The 19,896-nt window shown below is 38.3% G+C and overlaps 1 protein-coding gene across 10 annotated transcripts in view; it reads right to left on the reverse strand.

Annotated features, from left to right (window-relative positions):
• The window catches only part of LOC119780259 (dedicator of cytokinesis protein 9-like), a 107,814-nt gene that overhangs the window by 27,788 nt on the left and 60,130 nt on the right, over positions 1-19,896 (reverse strand). For all 10 annotated transcript variants that reach the window (XM_038280239.1, XM_038280240.1, XM_038280236.1 and 7 more), the window contains exons 8-27: positions 18,406-18,580; positions 16,767-16,819; positions 14,786-14,860; positions 14,554-14,694; positions 12,709-12,921; positions 12,508-12,630; positions 12,238-12,320; positions 10,470-10,592; positions 10,174-10,253; positions 9,871-10,058; positions 7,696-7,761; positions 7,529-7,621; positions 7,315-7,438; positions 3,141-3,256; positions 2,876-2,962; positions 2,689-2,763; positions 887-1,002; positions 656-725; positions 441-566; positions 274-345 (exon numbers count right to left, since the gene is read on the reverse strand). In XM_038280239.1, the coding sequence (XP_038136167.1) occupies positions 274-345; positions 441-566; positions 656-725; positions 887-1,002; positions 2,689-2,763; positions 2,876-2,962; positions 3,141-3,256; positions 7,315-7,438; positions 7,529-7,621; positions 7,696-7,761; positions 9,871-10,058; positions 10,174-10,253; positions 10,470-10,592; positions 12,238-12,320; positions 12,508-12,630; positions 12,709-12,921; positions 14,554-14,694; positions 14,786-14,860; positions 16,767-16,819; positions 18,406-18,580 (2,199 nt within the window). The remainder of the gene's footprint in view (positions 1-273; positions 346-440; positions 567-655; positions 726-886; positions 1,003-2,688; positions 2,764-2,875; positions 2,963-3,140; positions 3,257-7,314; positions 7,439-7,528; positions 7,622-7,695; positions 7,762-9,870; positions 10,059-10,173; positions 10,254-10,469; positions 10,593-12,237; positions 12,321-12,507; positions 12,631-12,708; positions 12,922-14,553; positions 14,695-14,785; positions 14,861-16,766; positions 16,820-18,405; positions 18,581-19,896) is intronic.

Consider the following 19,896-nt stretch of genomic DNA (forward strand, 5'->3'; position numbering starts at 1 on the left):
GTTAAACACCACACTATTATGAAAACTACCATCTTATAAGCTCTTAGACACGGTTTAATCCAAATCAATATAAGGTTATACTGTTCTTTATCAGAACTAGGTTCCCTGCATGTTTAGTTTTGTTCTGTTTTTTCTAATCATATATATTGTGCCTCTTCTCAAGGTAAAGTATAACAATTAAACTGCATTGCTGTAATGGTATATCACATAACATGCTGTTAATCTGCACTATAGGAAATGAATCATTGGCAAAAACAGCCGAGTGAAACTCACCCTCACTTTGCAGCTTTCAATCAAGTACTGAGCCATGGATTTGACTAATGCTTCAAAGAAATACCATGAATACTGTAGGAGGAGAAAAAAAACAGATCAGAAACATCACAGAAATTTAAAAACATCTCAACTCTTACTTTACGGAGGGGATATTAAGGGGCATCTACCTTTAGCAGCTTGTTACTGGTCAGGAAGTCGGTGGAAGGCTTCAGGATCACAGTCATGGCTTTGGCCAACTCCTCATGTACTGTTTGGGTTGTCAAGGATGTGTGTGGCTCAGTCCTAAATACAAACTGGATCAGACACATTCACAGACAAAATGTCAGTTCCTGTGGCGCATAAATGAGATCTAGTTTTTCTAAGACATCAGGTGGGATTTCACCTTCACATAAGAGCGAAGGTAGTGTTCCAAGCCTTCCTCGTGGCACTGCGCTACAACGTGAATCATGACTCTATAAGGCAAATAGGCAAAAGGGGAATTATATCATGAGTTTTTCCAACAATAACTTGCAAAAAAAGTGCTAAGTAGGTTAATAATACCTCTGTAATAATACCAACAGGATTATCAATAAGATGTATTGAAATTGAATAAAAACATTAAAGAGACACCTGCCTTGTAACATTTACTGCTACGTCCTCCTGTGTGGCACTAGTCAGGACTCTAAACAGCTGATTGAGGATAGTTGGCAGGAACTTTATCATCACATGACTCTCCATGGCATGCAAACTCTGCAGGTAAAAAGCAAAGGAATTGAATTACAACATGTACTGTACTACATGAATGCCTCAAAGATTTAACTATAAAGATATCTTGAGCAGACATGCACTGGAAACCCAGGCGGTGGTCAGGATCAGACCATTTTTAGCAGTTCATTACTGGTTATCACCAAAACTCTAATATCTGATTAGTTTTTAAAATGCTTAGCAACAACATGCTTCTCTGTGTGGATTTTTGCAACTGAAGAAAGAACTGTTTGCTATAAAAAAATCTAAAGAGAAAATAACAAATTTAAAGCAAAGTACCGCATATTTTTTAAATAAAATCGAGAAGTGTCTTTGTTCAATCTGGCTGTGAAAAAGCAAGAGAGAGCAAGACTTTCTGCAGATACCAGGAAGGAGGAAAGTATTACAACAGAGTTTAATTTTAAACACGAATAAACTAACATCTAGATTATTTTGAAGGTAATAAATCCACACCTAATGCCGTCTCAAGGTATTTAAAGGACAAACATATATCTTTATATCCATCAATTTATAGTCAAATGGGTACAATCATACATACAGACTGAAAGTTCTAATTTTGTTTCTAGTAAATCATATTCAGTCAATTGTAGTTTATAATGCAAATAATATGCTTACCATTTGCATTGGATCATTGACTTGACTGAAAAAGTCTTCTGAACAAACTCTATTAGTTAATTAAGAGATGCAAAGTAGTTCAGAATGTCACTATATATTTTTTGTAAATGGTTTAAAATGGTATGGTGTTGTTTACTAATGGCCAAAGATCCCTGATCATCACATCTCTATACCTGAGGAGCTGGATTTGATCAATAATAACCGAGGAAGTTAGTGAAACTGTGTTGATGACTCACACCTAAGCCTTGGAATAAAAGGTCAGAAATTGGTGCTTCTATCCCTGCCTGCAGGAAGCTAACATAAGCCTGCCAAGTCATTTGGAAAACTGCCACCAAATACAGCTGACCTGCTGATGGGGCCTCTGGCTATTGTTCATGTTTATAGTTTACATAAAAACCGAGGAAACGTACTGCACCAGATGCTGTTTTCCTGGTAAATGTTCATCTGGGATCAGCAAGCTGATCAGCATAGACTGATAGTCACTTATGAAAAAATAAAATCTAGAAGTCTACCTGGTTTTCAGTTTGTTAGTAGAGTCTACAATTTGCAAACTTCTGAAAGAGAAACCAGCCCACAGAATCACAGATCCTTAATGGTTACCAATAGGTAAGAAAAGTTTTTTTTTTTTTTTTTACACAAATTGGTTTTCACTCAAGCCACAACCACCTGCGGTGTGTGTTGCTAAAAATATATCTTTTTTTCCTCATCTGACTGAAGCCCATTAAAAAAATAAAATAAAAAACTGAAGTTGCCCAAAGAAAAGTGCAATAGACTGTGGGCTAGGGGTAATATGCGAATATTTACTGAAAAAACATAAGTATTTGGAAAATGCTGTGAGACTTTGGGGCTTGCAGACTTTGTTAATTTTAGTCACAATGGATATAAATTGTAAGGTAATAGGTACACAGGTAATAACGATTAATAATAATTACCTATCTATAGTGTGGACAGGCTTCTAAATAGAATCACAATCATCCCTGAACAGGAAACAGCTCATATGTTTGTCACTGTTTGGTTTTTAGAACCCAAGTATACACTTCATCAAATTTCAGTTACCTTCAGGTATTTGACCAGTTCTGCTGCTGATGAAATACTCTGACAGTGATGAAAGAAATTGTGTAAATGTTGATCCTGAAATACACAAAAAAAGCATAGTTAAAAAAATAAAAAATAAAAAATCGAAGGGTGATATTCAGTTGAAAAATAATTGATTTCACTTCTCTGAGGTTGGTATATGACAAACCTGAGTGTACACAGTGGACACTAGGTGTGTGGACACTTTAAATAAGGGCTTCCCTCCATCAACCCATTTGACCTCAGGACTCACATGCTGTGAAGGCAAGAATGGCAATGACAGATATATTATTGTCAAAGTTGAAACAATGACATTAATATGTAAATAATAGATTTAAGGGACAGGGGAAAAAATACACATGCAGAAAGTATTCTTTCTAGGTAGAAACCACAGTTAGGGGTGGCAGTGTTAAAGACTGTGAGGATTGCTCTACCTTGCTGGCGCCCTGACAGCTGAGATACCCAGCAGGGAGGTTGGCCGCCACAGGGATGTGATTTTCATTCATCATCACCCGGCCATCCTTTAACAAGGGGAGCCAGGCGAAACCCACTGAGGGAAAATATAGAGTAGAATATCATGAGCCTGATAGAGGTTGCCAGTAACAACAGCAACACTGACAGACTTAAAGGCTGAATCGCATTTCAGCCCTTTCCTCAACTAATCTGCAGACTGGATTTATGAGTAGAGAAAAGGGTCATACCAGCTGGTTGTTTCCTCTACAAATATAAACCGTCTTTTAATGGTATCCATAGCATTTGTACTTTTCCACTTTTAGTAAAAGTTCAGGGTTTAATATTTGAATATTAACCCTGGAGAACCCAAGAACCCTTTTTTTGTTTGGAAAATTTTGAAATACACATTAAATGACCAGTATAAGTCCACTGAACACCAAAATATCCACTTTTTCAAGTTTAACCCTTTATTGCCAAATTTAGGATTTGTGCCAAATTTGACCCTTCGGGCTTTAGACGTATCATTTCAAAGAATTACAATAACAAACACTGTCTATGTAAACTATTTTATATTTAGGGAAAAATCAAATAAACACACAGCTACACTTAAACATTTTTTTATGTCTTTTTTTTATGTTAGAACTGGATTTCAAATATACAAACACTTTGGCCAATGGAAACCAGAACACAAGGCCAAAATTACGACATCAACACCATGTGTCCTACCTTGTGAAAAAATCTGTTCTACTACACTAGACATTGTGGTAATCTTTGAAACAATTTCTTTTTTTGTTTATGCAGAGAGGAACTGCACATTTTTCACAGTGCATTTCAGTTTTGAGGTCCTTGCACACAGCACATCGACGGCGATGGTCCTCCTTGACAGGCCAATGGGCAGTTTGGTCGAAACGAACATCTGCACTCTGATAAACTCGAACAAATCTTGGTGGTGGGGAGGAGGTGCCAGGAGTCGTTGGCCTTCCCCGCCTTCTTGCTGTTCCAACTTCAACCAAGCCTTGAGCAACCAAACCCTGAAACTTGCGAAGTTTGAGCACTTTTGATCCAGTAATTCCTTTTGCCTCACAATCACGTTGGTAAAGAAGCCATGCATTGATCACTGCAACAGACATGAAATGCCAGAAAAGTATCATATACCAGCGACGGGTCCTGATGGAGAATTTACAGCGTGCAAGATGTGCATCCAGCGTGTCAACTCCTCCCATAGAAGCGTTGTACTCCTTGACGATGTTTGGCTGATCAATGTTGGTGTATTCTTTTTTGGACTTGTCCCAGCGCCGAGCTTTTCCCAAAGGCTCTGGTCCAGCATATGTTGACATCAAAGTTACAGTTTTCGTGTCTTGCCATTTCAAACAAACAGTGTTGGTGTTGGACTCGATTCGATAATCATAGGATCCACGGCCATTTTTAGACAGATCTTTGTCTGTCATCAGATTGCAACTCGGCATGCGATTTTTTCGCACAGTTCCTGTGTAGTAAATGCCCTTTGTCAATAAACTATCAATGAGAGGCATTGAAGTGAAGAAATTGTCTGCGAAAATCAGAAAATGTACTTTCTCTGGAAGTGATTCACATAGCTTCAACACAATGTCTCCACCAACTCCCAACCGACTCTTCCCTTTTTGTTCATTGCATCCACCTTTTCCCTGATATATGTCAAAGTCATGCAGGAGGCCAGTGACACAGCAGCGCGCCCACACTTTAAATCCCCATGGATGTGGCTTCCCTTTTATGTACTGCCTTATACCACCAAATTTCCCTTTGTAAGGCACCATCATCTCATCAATGGACTGTCTTTGGAGAGGTGTTATGGTCAGGCACTGTCTCTGAAATGAATCCAAAAATGGTCTTAGTTTCCAAAGTCTATCCTTTTTTTCTTCTTCACTGGCTGTTTCGTTGTCTACAAAGTGCATGACAGAAAGTAGCAGATTGAATCGGTTACGACTCATTACATCTGCCACAGGCCCATAACGAACTTCACTTTCCCAGTACTGACGTACTCCAGACATTTGAACTAATCCCATCCTGAAATACATTCCTAGAACTTGTTCTATCTCTTTTACTGAAGTGTCTACACATTTCCCATGCTTTTGAACACTGTATTGATTGGTATGCTCAACAATATTTTGCAACATATCACGGTTAACAAAGCGTTGAAAGTAAACCAGCGGCGTGTCTGTCATGGCATCCTGGGCATCCTGGTACGTCTCAACTTGTTCAACTTGAAAGTTCACATCAGGCAACTCAAAGTTTGTCTTTCTCCACCTGTAAGTTTTTGTGATACGTTTTGGCTCCATCTGTGGCTTAGCAGTCTTGGCAAATGCCACATCTTCATCACTTGAGGAGTCATTGTACGAGTCACTGTCTTGGGGAGATTCACCACCATCACTTTCATGTGGTTGAAACAATTCATCAGAATCGCTATTGCTGTCCAATTCAGGGCCAAAGTCACTATCATCAGCTAGAAGTTGCTCTAACACTTGTGCAACTGTAAACTTTTTTTGATGCTTTTGCTGTCCTTTAACGGGAGCAGTCATTCTCCCTGAAAAGATATAAGAATTTACCTTATTAGTCTCTGGCCCTGCACTACTAAGTTAACATTGTTATATTGTTATATATATTGTTATATTAACATTCATTATATTATATGAATGAATTTATTTGAAAACTTTAGCCAAATACTGGACTGAAATCGTTCTCCATCTGCAAAATCAGTCAAAGAACCAAAGGGTCAATTTTAACCCCACATTTTTTAACCCATACACCCAGAGGGTCATTTTTGGCACATCGTTTTTTAAGCTAGCACAGAGTTGTTAATTTATCTATAAAAAACATAAAATGTAGTTCTGGGCTTTCTTCAAGTTAACATTTAACAGAGTAACAAAAAATCAGCAATTCTACCAACCTTTAGTTTGCTGAAAAGTGAACTTTGTTTAGGTAGGTTTTTAGCTCAACAAAGCAGCATGTGGTCAGCCTTCTTGTCACCTCCATATTGGCTTATGTCAGGTCAATATTTATCCACTATGTGTCTCTATGCAGGGGTCAGAAGGGGCACTATGGGATTTTGGAGTCAAATTGAGAATTTTTTAAAATGTTTGTTCATTTTGGGCAGCATCAATTAACAGGGGTCAAATCTGACCCCGTGGGTTCTCCAGGGTTAAGGGAAATACAAATAAGTACTGAAATTGCTTGAAAATTGTCTCTATATGCTGGTCCAGGAGAAGCAAATCCTGCAGGTCACTAATTGATTCAATCTACAATCTACAACTCAGAGATGGGTTGTGAATAGCACTGGGCAATTAATTTTATTTGCAGTATAATTATAATTTTGTTAAACATAAATTTAAAATCCCAGAGGGACCCAGATTTGATGACATAACATTTAATCAGAGGAACAAACTGAGATTTCTCAATCCAGCCCTTCTGGTGGCAGCAATACTCTAGAAGAGGGTTTGCCAGCACAAAGAAAGGAAGAGTTGGAGCATGCACATAGATCCATGCATGCCAGTAGAAGAAAATTCCTTTACAACAGTAATAGGAAAGTCCAGCAACCTCTGGACTGCAAACAATTTATGTTTCATTCTAAAGTAGAATTAGATTTTAAGATATTATCTCAGGCTTAATTTATTTTTACTGAAAAATCATTACATTTCTACCATGTGAAAATGGTAATAGTATGACCAATATTATATATAAGGCAATCAAAACCCCTATTGGAACCTTGGGGGAGCTACAGAGATCCACTGTTCTGCTATTAGTGGTGCACTTCATATGGGCTTTTTAAAAAAAAAAGGTACGCTAATGATGAAAGATCCCTTCTGAACAGATCAAATATATCAAGGAAAGAACATTTGTGAGATGAGGTGATTAACTGAACATTTAGACCAGCATGTTAAACCCCAGATGTGGCAGAAAAACCATTATCTCCAGGGTGAAATATGGGAGTGGGTGTATCATGAAACCCTGCATGGTGGTACAGTGTTTGGTACCGTTTCCCTGCAGCAAGAAGGGTTTAGGCCCTTGCAGCATGGTCTTTGTACATGTTCACTTAGCATGTAAATGTATGCATGCACGATAGTCTAGTTTTTATTCTACTTATCAGTTGGGCAATAATTTGACATAAAATTTGTGCTTCACCTTGTGATTCAACCACGTCTTTCTTCTTGGTGCTGGCCTTGCTGTTGCTGTCACAGCTCACGTGGTAGAAGGTGAACAGCAGATGATGTTTCTCATGGAGCTGTGTTGGCAACTCGATTTTAAACTGATTCAAAAGAGAATGAGTTGAAAACGGTCATGTCGTTATCCTTTGGCTTTAATGTTAAATTAAATGTGTTTTCATGAGCTTTATTACTTCATCGTAGAATTCCGGGTTGTGCTGGTGATGTAATACTGAGGTAAAGGCATTTTTGGTAAACAAGGGTCCTCCAGGCCGCCCATAGATACACTATGAAAGGAAGAAAAGGAGGCTTTAGTTCATGCAAATTGCAAAAACTGTCTTCTAGAGATTCAGTGTAGTACCTTAAGAGAAACAGCATCTTCGTCGTCTGAGTCCCTGAACTCAATGCAGACGGCTATATTTCTAGCCTGAAGACAGAGACAGTTAGCCAGTTAGCAACACTGAGAGAGAAAAACTATCAACTCTAAATCCAAAGAAAAGATTTCATGAAAAAAAACAACCAGATGTTGGTAAAAAATCTGTGACTAAAACAACTAAAACTTTTACATATCAGCTCAGCTTCTTAGAGGAACGTAAAGCCTATAAGCCCATGTCGTCTGTGGGTATTGCCCTGTATTTCTTCTTAAACTGTCAATTGTTTTTATGATTTTTTTGAGTGTCTTTATCCTTGTTACAAGTATGTTTCATCTGTATGTATATATACAGTTGTGTTCGAAATAATAGCAGTGCCTCAACAGCAGCAAGAAAATCACTTGTTTTATTAACATTTCAAACTCTATACCCCAGATAAGTTTCTGGGGGGTAAAATAAAGGTATAGAAAACCAACAAACCCAACAGGACAGCCATGCATACTGTGGATTCTGTGAAATTGAATGATTAACTGAAAAGGGTGTGTTCAAAAAAATAGCAGTGGTGAGTTCAATTAGAGAGGGCATCAATTAGGGAGGGTATTCTGGGAAAAAAGGGTGTTAACAGGTGATCCGTATTTAAGGATCAAGACAACTGGCATGCTGGCTGTGCATTTGTCCTGAAAAAACAAGGAAAATGGGTCGTTCAAGACACTGTTCTGAAGATGAGCGTTTCCTAATAAAAAAATTGATTAAAGAAGGGAAAACATACAAAGAGGTGCAGAAAATCATTGGCTGTTCAGCTAAAATGATCTCAAATGCCCTGAAATGGGAGCAAAAAACTGAAAAACGAGGAAGAAAAAGAAAGACAACCCCTCGAATGGACAGAAGAATAGCCAAACTGGCGAAGACTCAGCCAATGATGGGATCCAAGAGGATCAAGCAAGACCTTCAGTTGACAGTGAGTACTGTGACAATCAGAAGACGTCTTACTGAGGTTAACCTTCCAGCAAGAAGCCCCCGCAAAGTCCCACTGCTGAGAAAAAGACATGTGCAGAAGCGTTTACAATTTGCCAAAGAGCACATTGACTGGCCTGAAAAGAAATGGCATAATATCTTGTGGACAGATGAAAGCAAGATTGTTCTTTTTGGGTCTAAGGGTCACAGGCAGTATGTCAGACGCCCTGCAAACACAGAATTCAAGCCACAGTACTCACTGAAGACCATTAAGCATGGTGGTGCAAGCATCATGATATGGGGATGTTTTTTATACTATGGTGTTGGTCCGATTCACCGCATACAAGGGATCATGGATCAGTTCCAGTACATCAGGATCCTGGAAGAGGTCATGCTGCCATATGCTGAGGAGGAAATGCCTTTGAGGTGGACCTTTCAACAGGATAATGATCCCAAACACACCAGCAAGCGAGCAAAAGCATGGTTCCAGATGAACAAGATTCAACTGATGGAGTGGCCAGCACAATCCCCGGACCTTAATCCCATTGAAAACTTGTGGGCTGACATAAAAAGTGCAGTGCATGAGGCAAAACCAAGAAACGCTGAGGAATTGTGGAATACAGTGCAATTATCCTGGGCTGCAATACCTGTGGAACGATGCCAGAAGTTGGTTGACTCCATGCACCACAGATGTGAAGCAGTCATCAGAAACCGTGGTTTTGCAACAAAATATTAGTTTAGGATACTCAGCTAGGTTCACTTATCAAGAATTTCTTTGTTTGTACAGTACATTTTTGAGTTTCCAAGGAAAGATGGCAACACTGCTATTCTTTTGAACATGCCATTTCTTACTTTATTTGAAATATTATTATTATTATTTAAGTTTTGATGACTTTGTGCAATTGTTTTGCTTTGGAATAGAATGTACTGTGTCCCCAATGTATCTGTGTTCATTAAAGTACAATTTCTTTGAAGAATTTTGACATTTACTCATTTTTCTAAAGGCACTGCTATTATTTCGAACACAACTGTATATATATTTCTTGTTACATGTACCGTGTGCTTCTCCTTGTACCTGCTGCCCCTATCATACAGGACTATGGATGAAAACTGAGCTGAATCCAAGTGTATTTACAGCTCCTGCAGTTCATCAATACATGCTGTCCCTTTCAAATAAATAAATAAATTAAGGAGCAGTGTGACGGTGCTACCTTTGCAAACGACTTCTGGCTGTCATATTTCAAGTGCTTTGGGTAGACATAGAGGTGATTGTTGTAGATGGTGAAAGGCTGAGAACATTTGGCGATGCACGGGACAAACTCCTCCACTTCGAAAAAGACGCTGCCCCTCTCACTGATGTCAAACTGCTTCACAGGAATGTAGGATGAGGTAACGCAATCTAGACGCAGGAGCATGACAAATAAGACAAGATGAATAGAGTGTAGGCAGTGGGGCATATTATGCTCTCAGGAAAAGCAGCTTTCATTTCTTCTGTTAGACCCTGAGGAGCTTACTCGTTAAGTCAGGGGCAACACTGTCAATGGTAACGTCGAGATTTCCAAGGATTACAGGCAGCTTGGCCATCTTCTCTGGTCTGAGAAAAGAAAAATAAGCTAAAGTTGAGGATTTGTTAGACTAAATATGAAGCAGACAGTTCGTCTAGAGAGGGTGCAGGAGTATGCTAGCAGAGGTGAGATTTTCCTAAGACAGAGCAATATTTTTTGCATGTGGAGATATTTTCCATCCAGCACATCTGCAAGATTACTTAGAGCTTCTAATAACAGAGCATGCTCAGAGAGACTTAACTCACTTTCTGAAATCTGCCAGCAGTTTAAGCATGTCGTCATTGGACAGCTTGTTGCTATCCTGTCTGAAAAGAGGTGAGAAGCGAGCACTTTTATCAAGTGTCCCGGATGCATCTTTAAACAAGGGTCTGAGAAAAGAAAAAAGAATACAGCACAGTCAGAAAATACAGCTCATCTCCTGCAAAAACCCAATACAGCTCATCTCCTGCAAAAACCCAATTCCTGTTCCTTATCTAATCCATTTCCATTTCTCAAATAAAAAGGAGTGATGTAATTGATCTATACAGTATGTTGATGCTTTGTGATTCTAAACATGCTATGATGCCTAAAAAGACAAACATATCACATGTTTGTTAACACAAAGAAACAAATGAGCACAAATCAATAAGACCAGAAGGGAAAAAAATCCCATTTTCATGTGAACAACACATACAATACATTGTCAAACTAGTTAGGAAAATATTACTGATAGAAACCCTGAAAACCAACCTGGTATTTAATATGAAACTCATTTCTAATCACCCAGGTGCTTATTATAATAAAGTGAGTATTATTGGTCATGTGCATCAGGTTACATGTTTGCAATCAAAGATCAATAGCTGGTAATTAGGATTCCTGTGTAATCAACATCTTCCTGCAAAAATAAATCTGTAATAAAATGTTTTACTCTTCCTTCCTCAAAGTCATAAACATTATTTAGAATTAAAAAGGGAAAAATGAACAACAACAAAAAAGATTAATCTGAAGAAAAGTATCCCTAGAGCATGATGCTGCCACCACCATGTGTTACAGTGTTATTTTGGTAATGTGTAATTTCCAAAATCTACCCTTTTAGGATTGGTCCAGAGGGAGATTTTATTTAGAAAAACTTTCTCTTTTTAGCAATGCGGCTACCGGATCTGGAACCCATGATGAATGGAGGGCTTTTTTTTTTTTTACAAGTTAAACACAACCAGAACTTGACACACACATCCACACCCGTGTTTTCAGGACATATGGGGACATTTCATTGACTTGCATTAATTTTATATGGCCAAACCCAAACCCTTACCCTAACAATTATGAACATATACCTAACCCTAACTCTAAGCCCAACTCACAGGACATGACTTTACCATATGGGGACCGGTTGAATGTCCCCATATGTACCTGTAAGTCCCCAAATATAGGATATTTTACAAAATACATCCACATTGTAGGTAAAACACACACACACACACACACACACACACACACACACACACACACACACACACACACACACACACACACACACACACACACACACACACACACACACAAAAAACATTCTGCAGCTTTTTCAGTGCTTCTGTTGGCTTCTTGTGAACCCAATTTCTGACCTTAGTACTTTATTTTTTTCAACAGTTTTACTCAATTTAGAAAAATCTAATTAACATTGACTGAACATTGGTCTTGACCCAAAAATGGGGCATCAACATAGCAATATTGCTGGATTATAGCTGTTTTTGCAGTATTTGTTTTTTTTTTCATTTTCTCTAACATTTGATTTTTTTGCAGCTGAATTTGATCTAGATATTTTCCTCATTTCAGTTTATTATGGTCATTCTGACGGAGGAATAACAAACTTTGAGATTCACTATATATTAAAGGAAAAAAATATGATAGTAAAGTTCACATTTCGAACTGCACAACTCTTACTGATCTGGATATTCTAGGTGAGGAACAGGGCTCTAAAGAAAAGATTTATCCTGAAAACTGTTGAAATCTAAAAGAAGAAGAAGAAGAATATACCTTGCTGCCCAGGCGAAGGGCATCCTGTACTGACCCAGTCGACTACACACCAGCTTGGCATTTTTCAAGACCTTCTGTGCCATCTAGTGGAAAACAGAAACACTGGAATACATGATGTACTGAGACAGAAACAGAACTGGGCATGTTGATGGTCTAAACCAGTAGCCTAGTTTTTAATCCTGTTCGTCAGTGACCACACAGGAATGATGGTGGATGCATGGGTTTAAAGGAACAGGAGAATTTATGTGGAGACCAGGGACGGCTTCTTACCTTAGTGGAGTCTGAACTCTTCATGTAGGGCTCGGCGCAGTGGTTGATTCCCCCCTGAAGCACTTTTTCAATGCGAGCCACCAGGAATATATCTGGATGAGGGCATGTCACAGAAAACACTCCCTAGAAAGCATCATTCAAAATGTCAGATGCACACAGGTCCTGTCAGTTCCAGTAGCCATATTTGAACTTCTTCCTGACCTGTTTGGGATACAGCAAAGCTGCTTCTGGAACGCCGTGGATCAAAGGTTGTCCATCGGATCGTGATTCGCCTCCTCCATTTACATACTGACTGGTGCTACTGGAAACCATACCCCTGACGGACTGGTGGTTTAAATCGACCTGGAAGTCAGAGGAGATTTTCTTGCCGTTCTGGATGTCGAACAGCGACATGGTGACATAGAAAGGCTCCACCTGCAAACAGAGACAGTCTGAGGTGATGATGATGTTCAATGAGAACTAACAGTTCTACACTAGCAGCCTTTCAAAATGGCCCTACCCAGTCAAATGCCAGCCGAATGGCAGCCCACTTCCCTGCAACTCCTAGCAGAATCCCCTCTAACTTCCAACCACTTGAGTGACACCCTCCTTCTCCTGGGAGGGCATATTTTTTTTACTCTACCCCACCCTCTAACTGAATTACAGGGAAAATGCCCTTCTCTTTAGATCTTAAATTCCACAAATCATGTCAGAAAGAATATTTAAGTACAAAGATTGATGTTTAAAAAGGAATTGTAGGGGACCAGCCAAGGGCCCATCAAGGAAACTGGGGAAAAATTTTAAAGGACTACTACTGTATAAAGTTAAAACTTTTTTTTTTTTTGCACATTTTGTTACTTAAGGCTTTAACAGCCTGGTCTACCAAACGGTTGATCATTTTCATAGGAAAATGCAGGCTGGAGTTGGACATGGGCGGTAAAGGGCTAATCACGTCAAATTATGATTTGTTTATGGGAATAAACATGTTTCATGGTGTTAACAGTTATGCTGATCTCGTTCTTTTTCCAGAAATTTGATTGGGCAGAGATCAGAGAGATTTTTAAAGCCTATAACTTGATTCCCTAACTCGACCCTGCCTGAAGCTTTTGTCACAACTTTCTCCATAATCTGTCTAAAGTGCCCTTGGTCTTTTATATAAGTGTTGTAACAAGGCAAAACAGAAAAAAAAAGTTTAAGGGGTTGTGAATGCCTGCATAAATAAAAACAACACACCCAGTCACTTAGTTTAACCAAAGCTGCAGACAACACCAGTAAAAAATACAGACTTCTAAACAACATTAATACTTTCTTCAAAAAAAGAGCTTTAAAGTGCTAATTTGAAATTTTTCTTGCATGGTTTAATTGAGTAGTGTAGAAATGTAGATCACATTAATCTGATGTCCATTTATTTGACAATCAAGTTTAGTAAATTAGACTTCAGCTTATAATTTAGTACCTGGCATCTGTTCCTTTTTCAGATAAAGTCAATTTGTAATGTTTTGCAAATGGTAGGGCCTTTTACAACAGAGATATTTTCCAATACCTGTTCAGCCAACTTGTTTTACAATTCTTTCATCTCCTTATTTATAAGTTTGATTTTAGTTTATTCACAGTCTAGTTCAATCGTATGAAACATGTTATGAACATATTTTAAAATGAATGTTTTAAAGCAGTTATATAGACTCTTTAAAAAAATACTACTGTACTAAAACTTATAGTAGCTCACTTAGTTTGGTGTTGTAGTGTTTGTTATGAAAATTATTTTTAGTGAGCCATGGCATCAAACCAGGCTAAGTTCTTGTTATGTAAAAGCTAGATACTGGATGAGTCTTTAATAACACATAAACATTTAACCCTGTTTGTGGAGGGAGAAGATGTCAAAAGTTTAATAGATTGTTGTTTCCAGGAGGGACAGCAGGACATCAGAGTTCATTTTAAAGGTTAATCGCCATTCCTGAGCAAACAGCCTGGTTGCTATCTCAACAGCAGTTCTTCATTAGTCAGAGTGCTGATGAAGCATATACTATATGCCCAGAGGTTGATCTTTAGGTAAAGATGAAGCCTTACGTTTGTGGTGGGCCCCTCCTCGTTCTCTGCTATGCAGCTTTGCAGGTTAAATGAGAGGTCGTTGCAGTTTACCAGAACCCGCTTGCCAAACTTCTCCTCAAACTGTTTAACATCCGGCTCTATTCCTGAGAAGTCCAGTCTCTGCAGACAGCGCATTGGAAGGTTGGATCTTTTGTGTTGAAATCACAGTTGTTCATGTGTGAACCTCGTTTAGGGGGTAGCGATGAGCTACCTGCGTGTCCGGATCCACTGTGAACAGCTTCAGTCTCGTTTCATTCTTCATTCTTGACTCTGCATCTCTCGTGCTCTATAATGAAGAAAAAAAAAAGAAAATGCTGCATGAACCGAAGCAAAAAAAGTCACAATTACACTAATAGCTGATTTCATATTTAGGACATTTTGCTCATATTAGCAGCCAGCTAGAAGTAAAGCTTCACATATAACAGATGACATGACGCTCAGTGGTCGGACAAAAGAGGTGCCAACATTCATTTCAGGTGCAATCTGTCACCTCTGTTCCACTTTTCACCCATTTCTACTAATAAAAACATATGTTCTTTCAATTATTAGTGCAATAACAGCATCAAACCTTTTCAATCTGCAGGACTTCGGTCTTCTTTACCAAAAAAGGTTTAAAACTCATCAACTGATCCAAAAATGCTCCTTTTTTGAAAATCTTTTTATCAAACCTCTTATGTGCCAATTTATGCCTTTATGTTCAGAAAAATCACCCAGTTTAAAAAGGTTAATGATGCCATGCAGTCTGTAGAGGTTCCCAGAGCTTTTAGAGGAGAACCAGACCTATTGAATTTTTTTAATCTATTATTTCTTTTAAGATATTTATTCTTTGTATCACTCCAGAAGCATGGGTGTTTTTTTTTTACAGAAATACTCTCAATTTAAGTCTAATACATACTCTGCTAAACCTGCATTCCGTCTGAACAGCATATGCTGTCAGATAAGCATAAGATTAGTTTTTATATAAGCTGAATGAATTCTGAGTCACAATATTTTTCTATGATGTTAAACATGAAAACAAAATTTAACCAGATTTTAATTCTCGAACACACATTTTTTACTCTTTAAGTAACTGCTTTTAAATTAATATTGACTAATATGGTTTTAGCTATAGAGGCTTCTTCTTTCAACATCCCGGAAACTTCAATCATGTCTGGCTGTTTCTACACCCAAGAAATAACAGTAGAATTAAAGCTGATTTTCTTTTTTAAAAGTTTAAATAAATGTGTTTTTGCTGGTCTGTATACTGCTACTAAAATTCAATGTGGGAATAATTCTCTGTTGGCATTTGCACGCATGCGTATTAGAACAATATATGCCAATCTGGGCGCATATGCTCTTCTGACAGAACAACAGTTCTTCCTTTCCAGGGCATTTCATACGTTACAGGAACCCTTCATAGATCCCTCGTATTGCAGAAATGTTCTGCCTAGAAACTGTGGGAAACCAGGGCTGAGCCTTAAGTCAGCATGTTTTTTTTGACAATCTAAACAGAATCTCTTTCTTGTTACATGTCTGAAAATCATTATAGAAATACTGTGGTAAAAGGGACCTTTGAAGACATCCCAATAGTTTTGCATCATAACTCTGTTGAATTTTAAAATATCCAGGCCAGAATGAATTTTCAGTTGCCTTTTATCAACTTATATAAGATAGCAAAGGTTTTGGATCATGATGAGCATTTATTTCGCTTTGGTCAGTTTTAGGTTTGTGATGAAAGGACAGGAAAGGCTTTTAGATAGCATCTACCTTAAACTGCACTACTGTGCACTTTGTTTAACAGAGATGGGCTTTTGGGTCATTAATCATACATAAGGAAAACTGGGAGCAATGAATAAAAAGTTACCAGTTAACAGAAACCTGGCTTGGCTTAAAAAAAGAAAGAAAAAAAAGACTTAAAAAAAGTTTTAGTAACATATATTTCCTAAGGAGTACCTCAGCAAACTCCCCAACTCAAATTTAAGATTTCATTTTTCAATATTTTTCAGATTAACATAAAGCCACTTTGGTAAAATATGAATTTAATTAAAGCTTTTTTACATATCTTTATGTTGAGTCTGAGTCAATGTTTAGGGTGCTATAGGTTTGTCAGACCTACAATCCTTCAACCAAAATTGAAAACATACTTTTGTGGCAAAGGAGTTCCTCCGCCTTTGTTTTTATTCTCCCCCAAAAAATACAAAAGTAGGACCTACCTGAAAGCTATCCAGGCTGCCAGAAGAACTGTCGGACTTTCCAAGATCATCATCTATAAGAAAATACAAAATCACAATGGACGCCGAAAAAAAGAAAAGATGACAAAACACATCCCCTATAATCGTTTCCTGACATGTTTAGGTTTGGTAAACAGCAATTCAGCTGTGGTCGGCTTTAGCTGGGATTGAAAGGGAGACACCAGAGTTCTTAGAAGAATATTTCAACAAAGCTCCCAGATATATTTCTACCTAAATGGCCCCACTCCCCTTTCTCTGATGCACAGCATAATTAATAAAAGCAGAGGAGTTAAAAAGATTAGTGGAGCATTTTACAGGGAGTCGGCTGCTTTCCCTCTCCTACAAAGCTGAGCCTCCTAAGAGGCGGGAGGTGAGTATTAAAAGCCTGGGTGGTCTGCTATTACATCTAAAACATCATTATACATTACAGAGGCCAGAGGGGAAGAGAGCAGATGTATTCCAGGACTTATGGAAGCTGCTCATAAAAAATCATTATCATTAAGCTTCCCTGAAAGAAATCTAATAATGGCAACAGTTGGACAACATAATTAGCTTCGCTACATAAAAATGAATAAATAACAACCCAGGAACTAAAGGCTGGTTAATACAAAGATAAAGACGTCAGGATCAACTTGGGTAAAGGGTTACGCAACACTGTGTGGGTCACACGGGGAGAATTCAAACGCAGACAAACGTCAAGCAATGTTGCCAAATTTTAAATCTGTGCAAAGCTTGAAGGTGTAAACATTATAAATGTGCTTAACACACCCCCTAAAAAGGTAATCATTTAAAATATTCCAAAAAATAAATAAAATATAGAGCAGATAGATAAAAAACGACCATAAAACCACATAGTTTATCAGCTTAAAGCCAGAAAAATGGTTTTAGGAGAGGAATTAAAACAGAAAATAGGGCAGCCTGGCTGATAGGTGGAGGTAAATCGTTCCATAGTTTTGGTGCGATGGTAGAAAAATCCTGGACACCTCTCTGACCGTCTTTTGAGCTACTACGATAGTAAAATCTGATCTACCAACCATAGGGAGTAAAAAGTCTGACAGATACTCTCAGGGAAGACCATCAAGGCATTTAATATGAAATAAAACTAAACTAATCCGGATACAGAATGAATTTCGGCTAAAGTAGGAGCAGTGTGCTCTCGGTTTTGCAAGCAGATGAAAGACGAGCAGCAGCATTAGGAGCAACTGTAGTCGGGCCACTTAGTTGCCTAAACCCTGCAGTAATTTAAACAGGTTGTAATAAAAGCATGAATTAAAATCTAAATTCTACTTTGCCAGCTGTCTCCGTTAGAGTTAGAGGTTTAATCTGCAGACTGGGGTTCAAATTTGTTCAATCTCGGACCCAAAGACTGCTGCAGATATGGAGGTGCTTCAAATCTCTTCATCTCACCTCAGATGTTAATGTATTCACTTTTTCTAAGAAACGGACTGAAACAGATTTTCTAAAAGTAAAACGCTCACATTATTCCCATATTTTTTTGACCACCGTGTTATCACACAAACTGGTTTTCATTCTTTAAACAATGACTGTTTTCATTTTAAATATTCGCCCTCGTCCCAAAGTTGGACAGAAAATTACACAAAGAAAAAAATAATACACACACCATCATGAATGTCTCCATTCCTCTTCTCCTGCATGGCGATTTCAAAGCTGCTGTGGAGGATTTTGTTAAGCATGTTGATCCAGTCCTCCATCTCTGCTTCACTTTCCGCAGCCAAAAGGTAGGTGCTCTTATCCTGCATCTTTAGCTCGAAAGCAAATCTCCGAACTTTGTTGTTCTGCAGAGAAGATGGAATGAAAACAAGGACAAGGTTCTCCTAAGTAATATTATCCAGCACAGATAACAGGGAACCTGAATTGCTGGGTAGGTGGAATGTTTTATTTCCAGTTCCAGTCCAAACATTAAACTACCACGCAGCCAGCAAAAGGCAGATGTTTAATTTTATGATTGAAACCATGGATTGGTTCTTTTCAATACCTCCATCCTCCTCACTGCTCCCTCTTTGCTGTTTAAGCTCACAGATAAATACATCTACGAAATGATCACACAGCAAGTTGGACCAAAAACTTCTCTATATAAATAAACAACAGTTGACTCTTGCTTTGAAAGGAATATAGGCCATAAAATCAAAAATAAGCTAAAGCTGAGGAACTAGGGAGCAGCAGAGACCTTCTACAGCTGCAGAAAACCAAAGAATACCTGCAGCCAAAATATGACCTCAATCAGCCACAAGAAGTGATGTCACTGACCCATTTTGAGCTTTTGCAGTTCTCCATTTCAGCCGATTGAGAACGAATTGGGATCAAAGCAGCTGCAGTTTGTTGGTAACAGTCTGCAGAGGTCTGATATTTATAATAGATTTAAATAAACTAAAGAGGAGTATGCAAAGGATTGTGGAAAGCTGATTCATTATTTTGCAGCTTGCAATTTGTTACTCTGTGTTTTTTTTCCCCTTCCCTTGCCTGAAAAGTCAAAACAACAGATTGGGAGGAACAGCCAATGTAAATAATGAGGGGCTGTTCTGGACAAAAATAAAACTAGGATGATAAGAAAAGGCTGAATCATAACCATCCCCGTAGGTTAAAAAAAGACTGAATTGACAAAAACACAAAACCACACAAATGATTCTGTCCAAGTCTGTGTTTTAAGAAGAAAAAAAGAGAATAAAACGTTCAGACAGATTGTATTGTGGAACTATTTAAATTTCTGAGCTCATAGTGAGTCTGAAGTAATCGTAAACCGCATTTTAGGACAGATCCAACGTGCTGTTGAGCAAACGCCTGCTTCCCTACCCTCCCAAAGTGCAGGAGCTGCTTGAACTACGGCATGAAGTCATCTCACGTGCTATTCCAGCTGCAACATAAACATCTGCAGGTCTACTTATAGAGCAAGTTATTAGGAAACGGCTTTGGGCCACTGCCTAATGACGTGCGATTTCACAGTTTACTTGGAAAAGAACACAAGAAAGTCTGAACCATGTCCAAAAGATTCAGTTCTAATAATCATTGCGTGATAAGACAGCATATTTAATGGGATTGAGAAATGGTGGAGTAAAATAAAACCATAATGACAAACATTTTATTCATTATGTCA

The sequence above is a fragment of the Cyprinodon tularosa genome, unplaced genomic scaffold, assembly GCF_016077235.1.
Source record: "Cyprinodon tularosa strain WSP-4 unplaced genomic scaffold, ASM1607723v1 ctg158, whole genome shotgun sequence".
Taxonomy (NCBI): domain Eukaryota; kingdom Metazoa; phylum Chordata; class Actinopteri; order Cyprinodontiformes; family Cyprinodontidae; genus Cyprinodon; species Cyprinodon tularosa.